We start from the raw sequence: 24,626 nt of genomic DNA, 5'->3' as shown, positions 1-24,626 counted from the left end.
CTCAGGAATAGGGCAAGGAGGAGCCAAACCAAAGGTAAAAACCATTATGTTTCCTTCCCTGAAGTTAAGAAAATCTACCTCCAACAAAACCAGGGCTTTATTCTAAGAGTTTTCAAAGACGGTCTAATATGCTTTGGTGCCTACAATATTAAGATCTTCACATAGATGCAAGTATATACAACATCATTACAAGTGCAAGAACAGATGAAGAATTCTCTTCCAAAACACCAAGATCCACACTCAATGCTTTTTCCTGCAAGAATTTAATCAACCTCAAGAAAAGCAAACAGGATTATGTCTACTTGAAGACCTGTCTAAAATTTTATGGTTCACATTCCTATTTACACGCACTTAGTAAGGCATCTTCCAATGCTGGATAGATTTCCAAGTACAGTAAATTCATTACATGCAAACAGAGGCAGCTTTAAGACTTGAAAATTATAGCCAACAAAATCTGTAAAGCAGAGTTGGAAAGTTTTCACTTTCTCCTACATAAATCATACTCAAGAAGCAAAAGTTGATAGACAAGTTGAATATTCATACAGAATTTAGACATTTAGAAGACTTGCATGCAGAGAGAGATTTTTGAGCCTTCAGGCTGCAAGTGTTTCATGAAGGAATTGGCATGAACTTAAAATACGATCTAAGTAAATGTATCAAAATGGCAAATCACAAAGAAGCCAGCCTTGCACGTGTCCTCTCAACATTCACCACTTGCACTTTATCCCTGTTGTTAATTACGAATACAGAAGGTGCACATGGTTCAGAGCCAAGGAAAATCCTTCTGTGTTTTTGCAGTAAACTCTTAAGTCTGAGTATCCAATATCATAAAAAGGTAAGTAATAGGAATAACATTATAATTTATTTACTAGAATGCCATAAGTCTGCCATAAATTGTTACCTTCCTACATAAAGCTGGCAAAAAGCCCAATTAAGATGCCATTAAGAATACAGAAATAAATATTGAACAATGCCAATAAGAGAGCAGATTCCATAGACCTTGGTCCCTTGAAAGCCGGAAAGAAGCTATCCTTCACAGACAAGTTTATCAGAGTACAATGACAACATTCAATCCATTTTGTAGAACTATGTCAGAAATTATAAAGTCAAAACTCAGTTAGAAAAATAGTTAAATTAAAAGCTGAGAGGAGACCAGATAAACATAACGGCAATGACATTGTCAGAATTGTTTGGATGCCATTCCAAAAACAAAGAATTCAAAATGCGATCATCAGACATGGGCCTAAAGAGATTAAATTTTTTGGCTAGGTCTTATATTACCAAACAGCCTTCTGAGCAATAAATCACATAATCCAGGAGTTTCTGCATTGCAGCTGCACCTACATTCTGAGAAGTCTTCAACACTGAGACTGCACTTTCCCAGGTACAGATCCAACCTGTTTTCCCCTGGTCCATGCTGCACCATGACAGCAGAGAACAGGGCACGTCCCCCAGGCGGTGCCAGCTGTCACACGGGCAGTGGCACGGGGACAAATCCTTGAGCTGCACACAGCTGCAGCAGAACCCACTGCCCAATGCACTGCATTCCCAGAGGGGGTGAAAAACCATTAACACCCTACCTCTGCCTTTAGGCTTTTTACAGTTCATATAAAGTGGAAGTTCCCTTCAACAGTGAATGTTGCTCACCAGTGGACTGTGGTCAAAACATGCTTACATAGTTTTGGAGCTGATCCATATTTGAGGTAGCTGTGTTTTTAAAAAATTAAATACCAGTCCAGGCACTCAGATTTCTTATTTTCTCAATATAACTGTGTGTGGTCTCAGGGCTTCACTCTAATTGAGATTAACCCATTATCTTCTTATTAAGGAAGAGGGAAAGGTAGTATCCAAATGTCTCAAGTTCTCAATTTGATCATTTTCAGCTACTTAGTACTACCACCTCTTCCAAGACTGTATTTTCTCCCTATTTTCTTTAGCAGCTTCAGCTTCCCACTGCACTATCAGCCTGACTGAATGCAAAAAAGCCCATCTGAAGTTTCTGAGGAGAGACAGTTGAAGTTACACTGAGTGCCACAACTCAGTTCCTGCCTCAGACAGAGTATGGTTTTTGCATGTCTCAACAAATAAGCCAATAATTAGATATAACTATAAATTTAGTAGCTGCTAGTATCTCACACATTAATAAAAAAATAAATACAACATTCTACAATCCCACTTAAACCAAATATCTAGGTAAAAGCTGTAGCTACTCATCCATGAAGGCACACTGTGCTGGGAAGGATCTCAATAAAAGCACCCATTTTCATACATGCAAAGACTGTGTTGCATGGGGCTACGGACATGAGAGGTTTTTAGCAGTTTTTTATCTTTTGGTCTCCAAAGAACAGCAGATGCCACCACACCAGAATTACTATAATGAGAAATGGGGGAAGACTGATATTAGCCAGCTGCTCTGGGTGCACAGGCATGCTGAACAGACTGGTTTCTGGAGGCTCAGGACACTTGCAGATCTAGAGTTAAAACTTACTCCATGCTCAGAGGGGGCAAGTAAGGGGGAAAAACTTACCTCATGCTTATATCCATGTAAGGATATGGAGCCAGGAACACTTCTGCCATCTGGGATTCACTCAGAAACATGCTCAGGGCCATTAAGGTGTAAATCTCATCCCTCTACAGCTTCAGTGTCTGCCTCCAAACTGGGACCTGAGAATTTCCGTACAGTAAGGCTACAAGGCAGGTTTCATAACTTCCACTCCTTTTTACTTCTTTTCCATGGCACCATAATTTTTCTTTTAACGTATATAATCTTTCACTTCTTAGACCATGGATTTTAAAGACTTAAAGCCTGTGCCTAATTAAGGGTCACCTCTTAATTTTCATTCACTCTGTGCTTATCATTTTAACTGATACAGGCGGCAGAGCACAGAAATAGATGAAAATCTCACATGGAAAAGTCTTTAAGTTATGTAGCTTTCCAACTCAGCAGTTGCCAGAAAATGTGATATTTGAATCAAAAGGCATACCAGACTTCTCAATTACCTTACTTCAAAGTAAAAGGCATTGACATTTATGATTAACAGGAAAGAAGATACTGTGATGCTTGTATTACCGAGTGGGACCACAGCTGTGCCAAGCTTACCTGCTTCTGTTAAAACCCCAATCATCTAGTAAAGCCAAGGCCTGCAAATAGGACCAGCAGCACACTCTGGCATCATACAGGCTTCTCTGCTTTCTGTGACATACTGGATTCTTACCTTCTTCCATAAAGCTTGAAAAAAAACCCAAGAAATTCTGTTCATGCTTTTAGCTTGGAATTTACATAGGTCATTTGTATTTAGGAAGCCCTTCCATCAAATTCAAACTAAAAAAATATCCTCCTTGTACTGTCGCCCTTTCAAAGTTGTGTCATTTAAAAAGCTGCTTTTCCAAGAGACATACAACAATTACATAATTTCATCTTCCATTTTTACCAAGTAAACTTCTTGTTCCTGTTGTGGACTTGATTATGCTCATTTTACGACAAATATTTGTTTCCTTTAGTATCTGAGGCTCATCTTAAAAAAGTGGAACTTGCACAGCAGTCCACTAGCCTTCAAACGCTCCAAAGAAACACAAGTGGCAAGCTGTTTAAGGTACTGTTTTTCTAAAACCAGAGAGAAATATTTTGACTTTGGACAAAATGCTAGATTTTGTCCACTCAAGTCAGCAAAATAAGTGTTTGGACAACAAACCAAAACCAATAGTGATGTGCCACAAACTTTTCCTATTTACACTGGATAAAAAGAGGGTACTGGACACTGACCAAGCAAATGTAAAAAGAGTTCTTTTTTTCTAGCAACTTTTCAATCCCAACTTTCAACTTCTATCCAAGTCTCCCACCCTCTTTACTGCAATTCATCATCCTGAACAACATGGTACCTGCTGGGGTTTTTTGCCTTCTCTGCTCCTCATCTTTTAAACAAGGAATTTTGAATTCAAACATTCAACCCCATGAAGGTTCATAGCTGCTACTCTTCACTCCTTTTCTGCTGAAGTTTCAATCTCTTCCTTGTGAAGGCAGCAAAAACAAAAGGTGACGAATTTCTCTGTATATAGCAATTTATCCTTCCATAAATCAGGCCTGTGACTAACATAATTTCTGATATTGTTGGGTTTACTGAAGCCTGAGGAGTATTTGCAGGCCATTCCTTGTGCCCATTCAGGATTCTACTTTCCCTTACCAAGGCTAGAGCATTCTCCAGTGTTCCACACAATTTCTGCACCGCCCCCCCCATTTTGTGGGACGTGGGATATGCACATCTTGGCCTGTGTGACTTCCATGAGCTGATGCTAAAGTGCAGCCCCTGGATCTCAGTTTCTGGCAGGTGGGTTTTTGTCACTCCCTCTCCTCCTGAACAAATTTACACAATACACATATTCAGAAGAGCACACAAGAGTAAAGAAGAAAGTGATCTTACTTGAGCAATACAAAGGAGGCCTTCGCTGAAGCTGAAAAGGCAGAGTTATGGGGCACAAAGAGAATGAGGAATAAATGTGGGTGAAAAATTGAATAATGTTTGGTAGGCACTTATGTGGTCTGACATTTTTCATCCTCACAGTCTCCAATACTCAACTTTCCAATGAAATGCAGAATTTGCTTCTTTTCTAAGTTCATTCACAGCTCCCAGTAATTACACGTGTGCATTTATGCTTGAGATTATTTTAAATTCTGAGCTTCTTGCCAGAAATTTCATTGTGGGTAAACACCTTTAAGTACCTAAAGCCAAATTTGTGTTAAGTATAATATTTCTTGTTCCTCTTTCTTTCCTGGAGTGCTTCCATGTGCTCATACACAACTGCTATGCTCCACTTAACTGATGACTGATGTTCTTCACATCCATACACATTTTTTCTGAGACGTACCGTGCCCAGTTCTAGCTTCCTATTACTATGTACCATACTGAAATTTTAGCAACTGCTGCTGCATTACATGTGGCTGGTTTAGATCTCTATTTTACAGTGATCATAGAACAACTAATTAAGCAGGTATTGTTTGACATTTCTTAGCAAGGACTCTCTGAAACTTTAAAAAAGGGGAAATTAATTATAGCTACTCAAAATCGGAGACATCTGTCCTGAACTTGTGAGACACTTTTTTTTTTTGTTCCAATAAAAAGATCCTTTAAAGGAAAATATACAAACCTAGGAAATTATCAGAGCTTAATATACAATTTTTAAAAAATATAATCATATAAGCATCTTGTAATCTTCCATTACCCCCCAGGATCTGTACGTAGATAAAAACAAAATAGTATTTCTGGTACTAGAGAATAACAGCCCTGTAAGGCACAAAAGTACTTTTGGCTGTGAATTGTTTGGGGATTGGTTTTTTTTCCTTCATTAATTCTTAATCTCTGTGGAAAACTTCTGTTAGTCCAAGATTTTCCTTAAAATGAAGAGAAAATTTCATCTCTGGAAAAAGTCTACTCCAGGGATTACAAATCCCTGGCAATCTTAGGTTTTTAAACTCATTAACCTCCTCAGACTGGTGTTGGGAGGCTTTCAGTACTTCCAGAACTAAACAGCAAACAGTGAAATGCTGAGATGTCACCGATGACAATGAATGGCCTCGGACCTGGAGCGCTGGAAAGGGCCCAGCTCTGGCCAAGCATTTGCTACATTTACATTGAATTCTTGGACTGGATTCTAAATTCAGGCTTTGGCACTGGCCCATTTGTATCCCTAGCAGTAATAAATTATGCAGTTAAGAATTTCATACTGTTTTAAGAACCTCAGCTGACAGTACCTCCAATACGAACCGAGAGTTCTCAGAACATCATGGAACAAGTGCTTCAGTCCTGATCAGATAAAATTACTTAAGTACAAGTTCAGATTTGATATGACTGAGAATATTTGCTAGATGCATTTAAAAAAATGTGAGAACCTTGTAAATATACATGGTGTTATTTCTTTTCTGGAATGAGAAAACACCTCTATTACACTCCTTCACTTCCAATTCCCAGGAAAGATCTACAGCTGGTGAGCTCGATATTGAGAGCCTCCACAGGACTCCTATAGCAAAACCTACACAGAGCTGAAGTTCCACTGGGGGGCTGTGGGGGAAATGGTTGTAATATTGAGACTTATTTTAAGTCTGCATTATGATAAAACTTCATAGCAAAGTGTCAGGAAGGTTCCTTACTGAGTAATAATTAAAGGAATAAAAAATAAGAAGCCCTACAATCCGTCAGACAAAGTAATATGCAGGCTGCCAAGGACGATGCACCCAAGATTAGATGGATACCCACAGCCACCATCCTCCAGTCCTGCAACCATATCTCACTTTTTTCCATATGATTCATACATTACCTGGAATTTATCATTTACCCCCAGCGTCCACGCACCATTAGAACACCAGAGGGATCTGTGTACAAACACTAAGCTGCATATCATAATGAATTACTGAAGAATGCACCAGCCCTGCATGACATGTATCCAAAATTACACAGAGACAATACACTAAAAGTTTATTGTATTTATACAAAGTTGTGGAACAGCTGCTCTTTGCAAAAGGAACAAAGCACTGGGTGAAAAGAGGAAAAATTTGGGTAAACAAACTGATGTTCAGCTGCACAAAAATAAGTATTTTAAGTCTATGATGATAAAAGTATTTCATTGGAGAATTACTCCTCGAAGCATTTAGCCACTAAAACAGAAAAAATAAAACTGCTACAAAGTCCTGAACAAAAGCAATACAGCAAAGCTTTTTATATGGTATCTATTAATGCAATGTATCACAGTACTGTAATTTAGATGAAAAATTTAAAAAATTAAAAGAAATACTAAATTTGTGCTAAATAAAGTCTTCTGAATGGTTTTGGCTGTACAACTACATAAATGCCACACACAAAGACCTGAGCTATGAGAATGCTAGGATTTGTGGATTAATATCTAAAAAATTATTGAAAAATAAAAGCCACTCCAGGTATTCCTACCAGAAGTTTTTACGTAGCACTGCCTAAAGGAATTTGCTCAACCTTGATTTCCTACTAGGAAAATACAAAGCAGAAAACTTCTGGTTTAGGCATTATCCCATCAGTGAGCTGTAGTTTAAGTACATATAGCATAAATGTTTACTACTGAAGTTCTGAAGTAAAAAAGCTTCTTCCAAACAGGTTAAAAGAGCTACATTATTATAGAACCCAGGTAATCAGAAAATTATCTGGATAAATTAAGCAATAGCTAGGGTGTGACTGCTCACCAAGGCTGCACACTGGCAGCTCCAGCTGAAGCCACACTTCAGCCAGCTCACCACCCACAGAAGCCCAGGAGTTCAGAGCTCCTCTAAGCCACAGGTTATTTCTGCTACACTGATCAACCAGCTCCTACCTAGAGACCTCCTTCCTGGACTAAGCCTAATCCTGGTCTCATTCAGACCTAGCTGTGGAAGTACCCATTAGGCTCGTAAGGAGGACAGTACAGGAAGAAAGTGAGATACCTAATCCTCTTGTGGAGAAAAAAAGCCTGAGTCTTCAAAATGAGACTGAAAATTTATATTGTGATTTAATGTTTTACAGCTCAGTCGGCCAACACTGTAGAGGTGCAGTAACATTGAACATCAGCCTGCTCTATTGCAAAAAACTATTTCAGACCTCTCTCTGCAAAGCAGAATAGTCTAAGATATCACCAATGTATTTCTCATGTAAACATACAGAACCTCTATCAAACCTTCTCTGCCTTCTGCTAATCAGTTTTGACAAAATTTGGCCACTAACCAGGATCTACGAATTAATTAAGTCAATATAGCAACAGGCCTCCAAATCATAATGGTCACTTCAGAAGAAAGAAAAACTTGGAAAGAGGGAATTATAGTCTCTATGTAACTTATGTCCATGTATACCCCAGTCTGTATTGAGAGGATAGATTTCAGATGAGGTAAAAGAAAACAGCATTAAAATGCTAAGTCCAAAACCCCTGCACTGAAGAGTTCAGGGAACTCCACAACACAACAGGCACACTGATAAAAAAAACCCAGTGTAGCAATGGCCTAGAAAGGCATGAATGCACCAGGCACTTAAAAAATTACATAATATTCAACATTTTCTTTTCACTGTCTTCTTACAGACCAGTTGTGATCTGTATTGCTCTCAGCTTGCCACTTCTTTCTTTCATTCCAATGCTCAAAAGCTGTGCTAAATTTCCCAAGGGCTCATCACTCAGCGAGCAAGCCTGTTCCAATGTGCTAGTGTGTCTGCTGAAATAGCTACTTCCACAAATAAACCACACAAAATTCCTAACAAATCTACAGTTACAGAAGAAAACAGAAGAATTATTAAAACCAATGAAACATATTAAATAGCTGACCACAGTTTCTACAGTAATTTAGCAGCTACATCACTTGTCATGCAATCAACCGATTTAGGGGGTTTGCAGAATTTATTATATTTCTACAAATGAGAAGCATATTTAATCTCCTATTCTTGCATGCTATCCACAATATATTACAGGGATTAAAATTAAATTAATGCACTCTAATAGAAGAGCACATTGTAAAAAGAGCTAAACTTTGGTGTAATTTTTCATAACAGATTTGGTCATATTTATATATATAAAATGTATATTTTACATGAATATTTATATAGCCATACCCTAGAAATGGAAACATTCAGATACTACAGCTCAGCAGAGAGTAGAACTGACGTACACAGAATTTTAAGATCAACAAATTAACTTCTAATATGGAAACAACTCCTGAAAACTATAAACACTTGTCAAAATAAGATTCCTGACAAAGCAGCATGAATCAAGCTGTTAACTGCCTTTGGTTTTGACATTACAAGACAAAATAAAATATAAGACTAAAAGCTAAAATATTTCTTACCTGACCAAAAAAAAAAAATTGCTCCTGCATCATCCTTGCCCTTCCCCTAGCTATTGAAACTGTATTAGTGTTTTGAAAGTACTCCAATTTGGGGAAAAGTATATTTTCCTGAAAATCATTTATCAAAAATGGAATTAAATTCTCTCTGCTACAAAAAGACAACAAACATTTATGTTAATCTCACAAACCACCTAAAACCTTCCGTTTCAGAGATGCAAATTCAAGTGAGACAAACAAGAATGCTCCTTCCAACCTGCATGTGACAGAGGTTTGTTGGGATTTTTAAACTACAAAACAAAGTGAAACTTAAGCAGCATGAAATAAAAGAACAGAGAATGCTAAAAAAAATTATAGACAAGGATGGAATTTGACTTAAAGGTACATAATGAGATGGATTTTTTTTTTAAGCTGGATAAAGATCTAGCTACTAAGCTCCCAAAAAGCTCTATGGCCTACTTTCTCTACTTGTTCCAAAGTCACACCAAAAGGGCCAGGCACCTGCACATTTCCCCAGAGACTGCACATCAGCAGCCTTCTCTCAGACACACGCCCCACAGCACAGGCAGTGACACAGAAATCATGTCAGAGTGGTGCCATAATAAAATGGGAATGTGTGCTGAGGAGCCCTGCCAAACCAAAACCTGGAGCCGCGAGCAGACACCCTCCATTAATCTCCTCACTGCCATTTCTTCTCTAATCTAATTCACTTCTTCCCAGCATTTATACTGTTTACCTTTTCATGCCTCCCAAAACAGGTAATACAATTCAATTTTTACAGTCATTTTTACATTCCTATTCCCAGTGATGCAATCACTACCTTGAAAATATTGCTGAGAATTTAAACAAGGTAATTTTGCTAACAAAAAAGGCTGCATAGAGATTTTGTATTCTTCTTATACAAATTTGGGGGCAAAACTGAGTTGGCACCATACCTCCCCTGATTTTTGTTTTGCCTAACAGCTTTCGAAATTTAAAAGATAAATGATTTTTCTGAAACTGAGTTCATTTTTGTTTCAAACACTGTCAACCCATTTATTTTCAAACAAACCCATAAAGGGAATGGTGTGTTTCTCACATGTTGGACTAAATACATTTGCCTTTTATTAATAATGAAAAAAGTTATTTTTTAGCAATGGAACAGAAAAAAAGCATTTCAAACTACCCCCTTAACCCTCTGATTTAAAAACAAGATTAAAAAAAAGTAAAAAGCCTAACACCAAGATTAGCCTTCTGATAGCAGTATGCCCCAAAGAACCTGACATGTTATATAATGCACTATATGTTTTCTTTGGCTCAGATTCTTTCACCTGTTCTCCCCTGGCATTGCTAGCACTACCAGATGGATCCATTTTAGATTTAATTAATTTACCCTGTCTCCTAGGACTTCCAAGAAGTAAAGCATGGACAAGAACCCTGGTCCTTTCCTTTCTTGGATACAGAAAAAGAATCTAGACAGTGAGAGATTTTCCTTTTAAGAACAGAATACAACATTCACAAATAAGCATCTCAGGAGAACACGTGCTGCTCAAAGAAGCTAAAAATAGTAAAACCAACAAGCATATGTTTAACTGGGAACCCTCCTAGAGCCTAAAAGTAACATTATTCTTTAAATCCAACATGGGTATGGGAACTCAAAAACTGTGTTTGATTTTTTTTTTAATGGCAATGAAGCAAGCATATTCCAAGTATCTGCATATAAAGTCAATATCATGTACTGCTTGTTGAACTAGACAGAATCCCTCCTTCTTGTCATCAGCCTTCATTCCCTCCACCACATTATTTTTCTCTCCTTAAAAATTCCTCAATATACTACAGGTAAAATTTCATCCCATCCAAATTAAAGCTTTTTTTTTTTAATTCCTGTTATTCTCTGTTCATGTAAAAAATAAATCTACACAGGAACTTGGATCAGCAGAGCAACTTATAACTACCTGTAGCTCTTCAAAATAGTAACTGCCCTAAAGGACTCATGAACTACATTCCCTTCATAAATTTAACAAAAGAGGTGAGTGGACGCATGTTAACTATATCATCTGCTTATCTTAATCACTAGGTTGCTTTACATGGGCTGGGACAAACCAGTTCTTCGACAGTCCTCCTCCTCTCCTGGCTTTCTCCTTATTATCTGCTTTTACAGCATAAGATGCATGGGGCAGAGCATTACCCCTTGGTCAAAGCTGGTAAGAGGATCTGGCACAACTAAGCCAGCAAAACCAGCTGGCCTCAGCATACTGCAACAGAAAAATAGTTCAGATCTTCTAAATTGCTAAGTCAAATTCTGAAGGCACAATGCTCCTTATACAGGGTGGAATGTTTCACAACCATATCCTGGAGCTCTAGTAATGAATTTTCCCACTTGCATAAAATGCTACAAAAAACTTAAGCTTTTTAGCCCTCTAAACAGAACTTCAATGATACAGAAGCACTGACACACAGCACAGGAATTAGTTTTACTTAAAATGTATCGATACAAAACACAAACCAGCTTGCATCACCTGTAAGAGATTACAATTCTCCAAAGTCTGTCTCCATAGCAGATGCACTGCATCTCTGATATTAAAGCATTTGCACAAAGTTTTAGCTCCAAATGTCTCACAGCTAAACAAGAATCTTAGGTTTTCACCTTCAGAAGTCCAGTGAGATGCTAACTCGACTACATAATCTAATCAAATGCCTGAAGCCAGAGGACAAACAGAAACAATCTAAAATTAAATTCTGCAGACTATAATGATTATTTTTTAAAATATCTTCTATAAATGTAGCATTTGCTAAAAGAGCTACATTGAATTAAAGTTTTTTTTAAATTTAAAATAATTGATTTGTAAGGGTTAGTGCTTGTTTAAAAGAAAGAATGAATCACAGATGTTCGGAGTTGGGATGAACCCAGCAGGGATCACTGAGTCCAACTCTTCAGTGAATGGCCCATACAGGGATTGAGCCCACAAGCTTGGTGCTAACACTGTACTCTGACCAACCAACCGAGCAAATCTCAGTGGCTTTAATCATCTAATACTTTAACTTGATGGTCTTACAAATTAGTAGCAAGCAGCCCAACTAACCCAAATAAACTGACAATGTAAAGCCAGGCATTCACGATCCGCCATCAATATAATTAAAGGGGTGAAGAACCTATACATGCACTTCAGCATTTATACCCACAAGACTAATTCAACCCAGCTGCAGGGACTCCAGGCCCATGAACAGGAGGAGCAGATCAGGTGTGCTGATGGAGCTCATTTCCAACACAGTCTCACCTGAAGGGAATTCACCTAACCATGCTGGGAAAGCTGGAGCTTACTTTCAAAAGTTATCTAGCTACATGCTCCAGTCAACAAAGCCCTGTCCTGCAAAGGACACCATGAGATCAATATTTAGCATGGCAATAATGGAACAACCTCTCTTTTTAAACCTTTCAGCATTCAATTTTTACCTATTAAAGCATTTCTACTCAGTGAAAAGGCCTCAAAACACATAGAAAGGTTTAGGTTTACCACTACCTACCAGTCAACACAGCTCATGTACACCTTGCAGCAAGTCTCACAGTATTGAAGTCTGCATCTCAAGATAGTAAGCCCAGTACTAGAAGATTAAATAAAAACATTTTGCTGCAACAAAACACTTCACTTGCTCTGACAGATTAAATTTCTGTTTAAAAAAAGTTGTAAGTGATGTAACTTAACTTCAACAGGCATTAGATCAAATGAGGTATGGTTTACATTACCTTCATAGCAAATCATAAAATAGATGCAAACACTGCAAAATGCATCTTGGGCACCTTCACAGAAATAATCATGCAATCAGCTATGATCCAAACCAAGCTGAAATGCCCCTACATTTCAGAGCATTCAGGAGCAGCACAGCTAAAGGCTGGATGACAGTCTGGAGCTCTGTCAATCACCCAGTCACCTCCAACACACCCACCCACACTCCTTAAATCAACTCGCTTTGCAATGTGACCCTCCTCTCAACAAGACTCAGCTACACCCTGGATGATCATTAATGAAGGATTTTAACAATTAGTAACTCAGCAGGTTTGCTTTCTTGCTCCACCTGATGCAAGTCTGGAACCCCTTCTGCAATACCCTTCAGCTGCTGCAAGCAGAAATTGTCAAAACTGCTTATTCTATTTATTTGTGTATAAAAAACACAGACATTCTGTGTCAGCTCTGTTGTTTAAAAAAGTAAAAAAGAAAAGTGTAAAGAACACAAAACCCAAAGAATCACATGGACAGTCAATAAAGACAAAAGTTTGTATACAGTTTTATTAAAGCAACTATAGCCACAGAAATGATAACATTTTTTAAATAAGAGCATGAAAAATTATTTTTAACCTAGTTTTTATTATAGTTATTTCCAAGAGAAATCAGCTCAAAATATATATTTTTTTATTACTGGGTATGTATCAACCTCTTAGCTAAAAGAAAATGAAAATTAAGACTATTAGATGTTAATGCAAGAGACAGTATTGCTTTATGGAGCTTTAAAACAATGCATAACTTTACAAACACTTGACTACCTTCCCCTATTTATATACAGAGAAGCCAGGGGATTAAGTAAACCCAAATCAAGTCCAGAATATGATGTGTAAAGTCAACATTAAAAAAATAATAATGAACAAACATCTATAGAGAGAAAAAAGTTTTCAAGAGCAATACCTCTTTCTGAAATGAACTGAAACTGACTCAAATCAATTCAGATTAAGACCTTATTAAGATCTTAAATAGAAATTTTGATGTCCAAACAGCAATTTTGTGCAAGTGATGCAAGTTCCACATATTAACCTAAACAACTGCTGTCTAAGTTTTCTTTTAAAATTATGCATAACTTAATAACAAACATAATACCACAAATTGGAAATAAGAAAAAGCAAACACTTTTTTCTGTCATTCCCAGAATCATTCAGTTGGCAACACAGAGATACCACAGTTTTCCTGTTGTACATATCATCCAGGTTAACATTAAAACTTGATCACTTACATCATACAGGCAGAGCTAAAGCTCCACATGTCGGACAGCATTTTCCACTTTTATAAATTAAAATTTTATCATATCCTAGGGACACATTCCAGCAAAGCAACCAAACTTATTTTTGCAAATATCAAAACTGTCAAGTTTTTTGTGTTGTCCTCTTTCAAGAAAAAGAGAGCTGTAATACAAATTCAGCTCTTCTCACAAAAAGACATCAGAAGTTACACATCTAAGGCAGTGTCAAAGGAGGAAAACCAGCATTTAGTCAGGTAAAATTTTGTATGGCTTTAAACCAGAAGCCAGACCCATAAAGGGTGAAAGAAAAGAAGCTTATATCTGAGTCTTAAATAATATGAAAATAATGCAAACATAAAGCCAGTCGTCCCCAAGAATCAGAAGCCTTTAGGTCTAAGTGTATTGTACATATATATATAGTACAAGAAAACTAACACCAAATGCTGGAAAAACTTCCCATATAACAAAACCAATCTATCAAAAGTGCATAATCAAAGCATTAAAAAGATCCCTCATGGGGAAAAAGGTTTGCACTGCATACAGACAGACTCCGCAATATTTTCTCCTACCTAAGCTGTTCCTGTGACTAAAAAGGAGATTTTTGTTCTTCAGTCTTCAAAACCCAAGTGGAGTTTGTCAGCTTCTTTATGAAACAATACTTTTAGTATGATAACCTAGAAAGTGTAAGAACATCACAAACCTTCTGCCTGTTGAACTACAAACTCACTTTCAAAAACAGTGATGTCAAATCACTTCTAGCCAAAGGATTCACCTTATTTGAAGCACCTGAAGTGCTCTGCACCAAATAGGACCACCATAGGTCACAGAGTACCCCAGTACCCCATTCCAATTTCTGTCCTACAGAATATCTGTGCTTAATCCCAGCTAAAATAAATTGAACAGAGTTTATACTAGAAAACTTATGAGATGCTTAAATAAAGAATCATTCTAATACATTTCTCTTTATTTCTGCAATATTAACCTCACCATTTTCAAACAGGTTTTTTAGACATATCTGTATCAATGTTTTTCCTGTACTTAAAATAGAAAATTAATCCAACACCAGTAATGCTAATCTCCCTACTACTAATAATAATAGTATAGCATATTAAAAGTGAGTCACCTTTTTAGTTAAAAAAAAAGAGCTAAGCATTAGATAAAAATGTAAAAGATACCATGAAAAATGAATGAAATATACCCAAGAATGCAAAAATATTTAGTCATGATTTTCTTGGACAAAGGGGAAGCAAAACTGTAGTATAAATTTATTATATAAAGAGCAATACAAAAACAACATGGTAGACCTGTATTTAACAGTTACAGTGGTAAGCTGTTCAGTTGTGTGTGTGACGCTGCAGTTGTTGATGAGGTTACAGCACTCCTCCCCATTTCTGCATCCCAGTTTAGGGTATTTTCTCTACTCTATGTTACCAGTTCTGATATTTAACTTAGGTAAGTGAAGCTCAGGACATGCAAAAAGGTTTCCAGGACTCAGGGCTGCACGTGCACAGGTGTCTGTTCTGCAGGTGATCCATGGGGCAAGGGACCTCTGCCAGTTCCACTAAATGTGCCCTTACTGCAGTTCTAAAAAAAGAGCCAATATTTACCATTGCACACATGAGCTTGCAGGAGAGACACCCTTATTATCAGCCTTTCAAGCACCCAACTTTTGATTCCCCAGCGGAGCCTGGCAGAAGGCATAATTCTTGACTGGAATGGAAACATCCATATGTGACTTTTAAATATTATGTTTCGAATGTTGAAATCTCAGACATAATGGCCACAAACCAAGTAAATACAACTTGCTACAATAAAAGAAAAAAGCTTTTAAAAGCTTAAAATGTTAACATTAGAATATTATTTTTTTAAAAATCTGTTTCATCTAGAACACTGTGAACATCTAGGCCTGAGTCCAAAGCCATTGAAGTTATTAAGACTGCTTCCCTTTATTTCAACAGACCCTGGATAACTCTCTCATTTCTGTACCTCTCAAACAGACAAATACATGCAATATATCATCTCAAAGCAAAGGAACTCAACACATTTCAGTGGCAGCACATTCATTTACACAGAACCATGGATACTATATATGGAAATGAAGTGTTCCTCTCAAAGATGCAAACCCGATGTATTCTCAGGCTATAAATACCATCAGGATTCAAAATGGGCCCTTCCTGACCAGTATGTCTCTGACAGACGTTGAAGGGAGGTATCATTCCTTCTCATTTACTCAGACCCTGCTGCTTTTCCACCCTCCACTGTCACCCAAGGTGACCTGTGTGTCTCGGACAAAGTGCCCACACTGACAAACCAGGAGGTCTAATTTGGAACTGGTGTATTTAGCCCTGTGTAATTTTGCATAAATGCCAGTGTAGTCTTGTGATCTAACAGAGTTTTGCACTCACTTCCCAGTCAGGCATTGTATTCCTGCAAGGAGCAGGGAGCTAGATTCAGTGATGCTTACAGCTCCCTCCCAAGTCAAGCTATTCTATGATTCTAAACCTTCAGCCATGCAGCAGCATACAAACCCATTACAGAAACACAGCTTTTTAAAGTATAGCTCCTTTCCTTTTGCCACTAAAATCATATGTGCAGGAGAAAAATATTTTTTAACCATTAACACCCACACAAAATGTTTCAGCTATCTTTCCCTTAGAAAACCTCTACAAGCTGCATTCACTGTGCCCTCCTCAGACTTCTGATAATTCACTAATTTTCATACATGTAAAATATACACAGTTTTATGCAACGTGACAAGGCATGTTTAGTAGAACCAAAGGGATACCCTGTCCCCCAATTTCATCTAGTGTTATTTTCATGTTTATACCTCCCCAGCGACTGCTGCCCTACCAACTTCACACTACAGGATGCCTTGCTGCTGCTGAACTACAGCCTGAGCCTGCTGAGGAATCATCACCAGCCAGCCCTGAAATTCATATAAGCTTTTGTCCCTCTGAGTTGGATCCCACAGAAGAGGCAATCTCAGAAGGAACGCTTGACTGCTGCTCTGTGCTGCACCTGACTAGAGATTACAGCTTCTTTGTAGGACTTGTCTCAAGAAGGACACTCAATGACTAAGATTCACAATCCACTTTCTTTCAATAATACAGGACATACAAGTACCATCATTGCTGGTTTTAATTATAATCATTAGATCTCATCCCTGCAGAGATTATACTTAGGGCTAGTGCTCTCTAAATGTTCAGTGATTCTGTCTCTGGGGCTGTAAACTGCCCTCATTCCGCATTCAGAAATCCCAATGCATCAAAACTGAGTACACGGATCAGTGTTACTTAAAAGCTTTTTGTTTGCTATTACAGGCATTTCTTCTATTGAGCTAAACTGGGGGGAAAAAGTGAAATCTAATGGTTTTCAACCAGCACTTACAGATTTGCAAACATGAGATTTTCAGGTTCTTTTTGCATGCAGATGTTCTCCTTAAATGTATGTGTTGCAGAGCCTTAAAAATAAGTATGATGATTTTGGTTGAGAATGTTTGGTTTATGGGTTAAATCCTAGTCTATGCATTCTCTTTTCTGCATGCAGAAACCTATTTTAGCATGTGTTTATAAAACGTGAAATCCTTCCTAGGCTCCAGAGAGCCAGAAGTACCTTCCTTTTCAGAGCATGGAAAGCAGCAGCACACACCCCTCCACACCAGCGCCCATCTCTGCGTGTAGAAACGCCACCTGCAAAGGGCTGCAAGCACCTTTTCTCTCAGACCTTGACCTCTCCACCGCAGCCACCTCTCAACAGGCAACCTGTCTGGGGAGGCTCTCAGGGAGGGATTGTGTGCAGAGCACCTGACAGCCATGGGACAGGAAGGCCTGAGCCAGGCTGTGCATGTGACCCAGCACAAAATGCATTACAGTCCTGCTAATCCCCTGAGCCTCCCAGTTGTTCACCACATGCTGCTGCCCAGCTCATCCTCATGAGAGTCAAGGTGATGATTCCACGCACAGATTGAAATGAAGGGCTCTCCTGCACTGTGTGTCCACACGTGTCCTCCAATGGACACTCCAACTTGCCTCAAGAGACCGCGCCTCAAATGCTACGCAGGTATTGCTCAGAAACCAACAAGCCTCGCCCACAGCAGAGCCAGCTTGGAATGAATGCTGCTTGTTCTATGGACAACTTAAATTTTTCCACTTACAAGTTTTCTCAGGCTCTAGAATTCTGGGTTGAAATTCTTAACTTTTCAAAGACGACTTCTGCAAATATTGTATTTCCAGCAAAACCAGTTTTTTTTTCTGTTCAAAACAAATGGGAACATTGCTTGGTTTCTACTGAGTAAAAAGCACCATGTAACTTAGTACATTTCAAAAATATGTCGACCAAGGTCAAAGAGGACTATTAGGGCTAGGAAGTTCAGGCTAACAACTGCTACCTGTAATCATAATTTCATTTGATATTGGTACAAGTCCTGGGTTGTGGGGAGGAAAAGCTCATCCAAAACACTGAAAGCATCAAAATAAGGATTTATTCTACCTGCCAGAGCCCGATGACATAAGGTAAGAGGTACCCTTCACTGGGGAACCAAGGGGCAGCAATAAAGGGTCTGGTATCATATTCTTCAAAAGGAAACAAATTCCATTTGATTCTGCATTGACCAGCTCCAGGAGCTGACTGTGCCCCAAACCTGTGCTCTCTCATTCCACTGCTCCTTCTTCATGGTTTTAGAGTTTGTCCAAAGTCATAACAGATAATGTCAGCAGAAAATGCCCTCCAGGAGCATAGAAAATGTAGAGGCAGATCCATATAATCAAAAGAACTACAGATTGTATAATATGCATTTAGCCCCTCTGTGCACATTATCATGCATATTTATTTTATTTTTCTGCTGTTACCACAAACAAGAACAACTAATGTCAGTGTCCAACCCAATGAAGTTTAATCTCACATTCTACTTTTCAAACACAAACAGAAAATAGTTGGTCAAGGGAGAAAAAACAAACAGTGACCAGACAAGTTCTTTAGCAGTATCTAAGTACTACTAAAAATGCAGATGTAAACACTGAGAAGAAAAACAGCATTTTTCCAGGCTGGTTGCAAATAGACTGTAGCTAATTTTGGAAAATTGCATCTAAAATTATATACCATATTAAATAAAGAAATGCAAGGGCTCTGATAGTAATGACTGTCACATGACATGAAACTGAAAACAAAGGTAAAGATTTATGTTTTCTGGGCAGTTTTTTTTTTTTAATGCCAATTCACAAAGCAAGTATGGAGCATGAAAATCCTAAAACTTCAACAACCATTTTTAGTACATGATTAAGAGTCATGTTCTCTTCATATACAATTACATAAATTAGATACGGAATTTTAAGGGACAATGCTGATGATTCTGTTAGCTGTTTTCATATTCTTGACTTAAAGTATCTTGACTTTCTTAGCTCCAAGTGAAAAAAAAATTAATGAAATTTCATATCACAAAGTAATAAACTGTTTATATCATGGTTTTAAATTCCAGCTTTAAATTAAATGAGTTGAAGAGCGGGATACTCCAAACAAACCACACTCTAAGTCCTTCTACATAGTCGTTAAAAAGTATTACATCCCAAACAATCATCAACAAATTAATGGAATACAATGTCATGCTTAGAATACAGCAGGGAGAAAAAAAATGAAACTTTTTTGCAGTTCTTTGCAATAACAGATACAGACATGAGTGTCAGCACAGTAACTCTGAATTATTCAGATATATATGTGAATTATTCAATAAGAGGCCACAGAAAGTAGACATGAGGAAGATTTCTTTTAGCTCTCTCACTGGCACTGCTCTTTATGTAGATAGTGAGACGATGCTGGACAGCCCAACTCCCCTGCAACCTGTGGAGCAGCCGAAGAGGCAGCAGAGGAAAGGAAAGCTCCTAACATGCAGAAAACTTCTTCAATCCTGCAGTAGGAGGAGCTACTTCTTCCAAAACTGCTTTTATATCAGGCCCAATAGAGTCAACACAGCATATATACACATTCACAGCTCTCTCCAGCAGCCTCAGCAGCTTTTCCCAACTCAGCAAGCAACAAAATATGTCCTTGATAACAGCAAAGTTTCAGATAATTCCAGTTCCTTCAGTTAGCCTTTATACCCTGAATACTAGAAAAGTGTTTTGCAATAACTAGTTATAACTAACGTCCTTGCACACACAGAATTCCTCCAATTCCCCATTTTATTGTATAAGGAATGCAGGATCAGCCCTTGCAAGTTCTTCATTGCCAGAGTCTTGAAAATCCTTCTAAGTGGAACAAATAGGATCTAAAAGGAGACATATATCTCCCCCTACCTGCAGAGCCCTTTATCCTCCTGCCCCAGGGAATGACATTCATGGAACTACTTCAGTCTCAAAGATGAAATAACTGAAATCTTACAACCTGCCATAGCCATAGTACATCAAACTGTTGGGACTGGAAGTGTTTGAACCCCTCAACAAAGCCTATTACTAAACTGCCACATTTAGCCCAAGAGGTTTTAAAAACAATTTGCAAATATCTTTCTGTACTGGTTAAGAAATGACTGATCTGCTTTAACTGACTGTGTCCCAGTAATGGACTATCTGACCAACAGCACCCATCGAGAAACCATGCCTAGAAGTCTGCGTACAAGCCTCTAACTTTTTACTCGCTCAAGGGAAGAAGCATGAGGTAATAACAAGGTAATAACACACAGATTTTTCTTTTTCATCAAGATCCCTGAGAGCCTTTGTAGATTCGTCTCATTCTGCCTCCATTCGTGGAGGCAGAAATGCTAAATACACAACAAAACCAAAGCTTAAGTCTTCACTACTCACCCTTCCTTGAAAATTGCCTTTTACTGCTGTAGGAAATAGTATCTTATTATCACAAATTCATTAGAGCTGTGTCATCATATCTGGCTAGCACCTCTCTAAGATAAAGTTCAGGTTTGGTTTTGAATGGAAAACAAAAAGCCTATAGAAAAGTAGCGATGCCTGATAGAATTCCTGACACTTCAGCACTTAAGGCTGACTTAAAAGCTTTTATTCCTTAACTTTAGCAATCACTCCTTCCATGGACAGGCCAAGCTCACTGTAAGAGTTTAACTCCCAACTGGAATGTTGGAGGTTCATTTAGGCAACCCAAACTACACCACAAAGATTAACTTCTCATGCTCTGACTTTGTTCCTGGTTTCCCCTAAATGCTGGGCCCTCCACAGAGCTGGTGTATGTGCTGTGTGTTAGGGGGGAGGGCACAGGAGAAAGGGGAAGACAGCTCACTGTACGTCAAAGCAAACCAGCAACCTAGCAACCATATATTAAAAGGTGTGTGTGTTTTTGTGGGTGTCTGTGTGCCAGGAATAACTGAAGCAGATATTATTCCATTTGTAATTCAAAAAATGTGAAAAGGGAAGGGGAGAAACTCCAGTTGCTGGTCTATTTTGGGGTCTGTCAAAATCCACTTTCACAATACAGAGTGGTAACACTTTCGATCTCATTTTTCGTAATCAAAAATATAAGTCTGGACTTGAGCAAGTTCTTAGCTTTGGTTTGAAAATAGACCCTTCAAAGCAGAAACTGAACTTATTTCACACACTACGCTTTCTTCCAGCTGGAAATATGCAAAAATCAAAGGGGCAGAAAGGCTGCCTCAAAGACTTCACACTTTGGTTAAGAGAATACTTTCAGATGTACAGCATACTTCTAGATAGATACAATTAATTTAACAAACAGAAATGTCAAACATTCTCAGGGAACAGAACTAGCTTTATAAATATTAACTTGAGTGAGAAATTGACCCTTTCAGTTTTGCCAAAGTTTCTCATTCCACAAGGCAACTGAGTTTAGATCAGGATAAGCAAGTTCCCACCCCATCGCATGCGGCCCCAAGGGTGCACATAAACTTCAGATCTGCCCCGTCCCACTTCACCAGCATGTGCCTCTCGGACAGGCTGTGTCGCACAGCAGGTGTAACTTTCGTGCCACCAGACGAAAACGAGAAGGGGGAACGGGGAGGCGCCGCGGGACTGCATCCACCACCTCACTCTCCAGCTACACTGCCCACGTTGCAGCTCCCAGCAGCCCCAAGCCAAGAGCAGCCAGCACACTGCCATCAGCAGCCCTCAGCCACCTCGCCCAGGTGTCCTGCTCTACGAGGCTGGGCTCCTGCTCCTCCTCAGCACCACCACCGCACCAAACCACCACCGGCAGCAGGAGGGGAAGGGAAGGGGGAGTTACCTTGTTTTTGACCCCGCAGTGGCAGCACACAGTCCACAGGTACTTGAGGGTCCTCCACAGCAGGATGATAAACAGTCCCCCAAAGAAAGTAACCATGGATGAGGCGAGGAAAGCCCACCACATGCGCTGTCCGCGGCTATCGCAGGGCACCTCCATGGTCACCGGGATGATGAGCGCATCCATCTTGGGCACATTGACGGGGGAGGAGGACGAGTCTGTGTTGAGATTGTTGGCGTTGATATTGTTACTCATTCTAATGCCGCTGCCGCTGCCGCCCGGGTAGGAGCCGCCGCCGCTGCCATTTGCCATAGCTAACAGCGAGCCGGGCGCGCAGGGGCTTCCGAGAGCTCCTCCCGCCGCCAGCGCCCCCCAAAAAGCCCATCACCAGCCATATTGCTGCTGCTGCCGCCGCTGCTCAGCGGGGAACCAAAAGGAGAGTAATAAAAATAAAAAAAGCCCCCAGTCAAAACAAACAAACAACCAAACCAACCAACGAAACAAACAAACAAAAAAAACCAAGAAAAAAAAAAAGCAGGTGAAGAAAAGCGACCGCACAATTCCCGGGTCCCTCTCGGGAGCCGACAGGCCGGTGAATTCCGAGCGTCCTCTTTGTACGGCGAAAATAATATTTAAAAAAAATTAAAATAATAATAAAAATATAGTCTCCTCCTCAGATTCCCACCCCTTCCTTCTCCCGCATACACAGCCCCTACCCCGCCCACCCCCAAAAAAAATCATCCACCACCACCACAAACTGATGCCTCTGAGCGTCTCTCCGAGATACCCAGCGCTGCGACCCCGCTGGCCTCAGCGGGGATCCCTCACTCAGCCTCCGCCGCGGATCCTCCTGGAGGTGGTCTCTTATTATTGTTATTAGTCTTTAACTTGTTATCAGCGATACTCAGTCACCCCCTCCCCGCGCACCCTCCTCCTCCTCCTCCTCTTTCAAGTCCAGCCCCTTCCTCTCTTCTTCCCCCCTCGGTGCCAGCAGCAGCCTCCTGTGGCTCCTAATTCATCCTCCGCTGGCCCATCTGTGCGTGCGCTGCCGCTGCCGCCGCCTCCTCGCCCATCCTTCGGGAGCTCCCTCCAGGGCCCGGCTGTCGCTCAGGCTGTTGCTCCCACACGCGCAGCGGCGCCGCCGGCTCCCGCCCCTCCCTCTGTGCCGCCGGGGGACGCGACGGCCCCGCAGCCGCGGCCGCTCCGGGGGCGCATCAAAGGCCCCGCGGGCCGGGGTGCCGGGCGGGCCGGGGGTGCCGCGCTGTCGCTGCCGCCGGGGTGGGGGCGCCGGCTCAGGCGGGCTCCCGGCGCCCCATGGGCAGCGCTTCCCGCTCCGCGCCCGCTCGGTCCAGCTCGCGGCGCCGCCGAAGCGCCGAGCGCCCGCTCTGGAGGGGACGGCGAGCCGGGAGCGGGGGCTCTGTGCCGAGGCGGGCGCTTCACAGGTGGCGGCGAGGCGGTGCCCGGCCGCGCCGGGGGAGCTGCCGGTCCAACAAGTCCCGCCGGCCCAGGCGCGTCCATCGCCGCCGCGCCGCGCTCTCCGCAGCCGCGGTGGGGCGGGGGCAGGCGGCAGCGGCCCCCCGCGCCGGCCGTGCGCGGGGCCGGTTCGGAGGATGTCATGACGCAGCGGCCAACGCACGGCGCAGTCACGGCCCCGGCCCCCGCAGCCCCGCCGGGCCCCGCGCCCATCGCCCGCATCCCTCGCCCGCCGCGCAGCGCGGCACCGCGGAGAGCGCGACCCCTCCGCAAGGGCGCCCTCGGGGGCGGCGGGCCCGGGGCTGCAGCCGGGGGGCAGCGGGGGAGGGAGGGAGCGGGGCGCGCTCGGGGCTCGCAGGAGGCGGTTGAGCTGCAGCAGCAGGTGCCCGGGGATGCGCGCCGCGCGGGAGGGGGGAGCTGGCATGGAAACGCGCTAAGGGAGCGTGAAATAAACATCGGGGACCGCGGCGTGGGTTTTTCCGCTGAAGGCATTCGTGGCTTGTCTTTAATTGACACGGGCAAGTACTGCAAATGCTCCGCAAACACGCCGTAAATTGCCGCACATCCCAAGAACATTCCTGAATTTAACCCTTAGGAATGTAAATAACAATATAAAATGACACCTTTGGGGAGGAAAGGGGTAGCCAGCAAGAAAATCTGGATAGTAATCTCCTGGTTTTTTTCGGATTCACGTTGAAAAGCAGAGAAATTTATATGTTTATATGTGTATTCATTTATACATAAATCAAAATCTCCGTTTGGCACATGGTCTGCTCACAGGGTTGTCTGTACAAAGTATTATGCAGATCCTCTTGACATCTTTCCAAGGGTAAAATACAGCAGGCTTTGTGTGCGTGACATTCCCCCATCTTATCTAGTTGCTATACCAGCAGAGAGCCACCATTATGAAATAGTAATCTCTTAACCTTTAGTAGTAGTAGTTTCTTTTTCTGCATCTGCCAGGGCTTGTTTGTTTCTGTTTTCTACTTAAGTGAAGGTAATGAGATTTTATGAGTTTCCAAAGCTATTATGGGACTCTCTAACCCTCTCACCCCCACTTTTTTCATGCAATAAAACCACTGTTTGTCTGACTCTGAGTTTATCATGATGTCTCTTTCCAGTCTGCCCCTCCAGTCTGTTCCTGCAAGAGAAGGCTTCC

At 40.9% G+C, this 24,626-nt stretch overlaps 1 protein-coding gene across 12 annotated transcripts in view; it reads right to left on the bottom strand.

Moving 5' to 3' along the window:
- The window catches only part of KCNMA1 (potassium calcium-activated channel subfamily M alpha 1), a 402,729-nt gene extending 379,841 nt beyond the window's left edge, over window positions 1–22,888 (bottom strand). For 9 of the 12 annotated variants that reach the window (XM_030950718.1, XM_030950719.1, XM_030950726.1 and 6 more), the window contains exon 1: window positions 21,998–22,649. In XM_030950718.1, coding sequence (XP_030806578.1) covers window positions 21,998–22,306 — 309 coding nt within the window. In that variant the 5' untranslated portion in view covers window positions 22,307–22,649. Of the gene's footprint in view, window positions 1–21,997; window positions 22,650–22,742 lie in introns of those variants that run through there. The other 3 variants (XM_030950724.1, XM_030950723.1, XM_030950725.1) reach the window with 3 other exon arrangements.
- Between the last annotated feature and the right edge of the window lie 1,738 nt (window positions 22,889–24,626).

This window comes from Camarhynchus parvulus, chromosome 6 (genome assembly GCF_901933205.1).
Source record: "Camarhynchus parvulus chromosome 6, STF_HiC, whole genome shotgun sequence".
Lineage (NCBI taxonomy): Eukaryota > Metazoa > Chordata > Aves > Passeriformes > Thraupidae > Camarhynchus > Camarhynchus parvulus.
The sequence above is the reverse complement of the archived record's forward strand: the minus strand, read 5'-3'. Positions and strand labels throughout refer to the sequence as shown.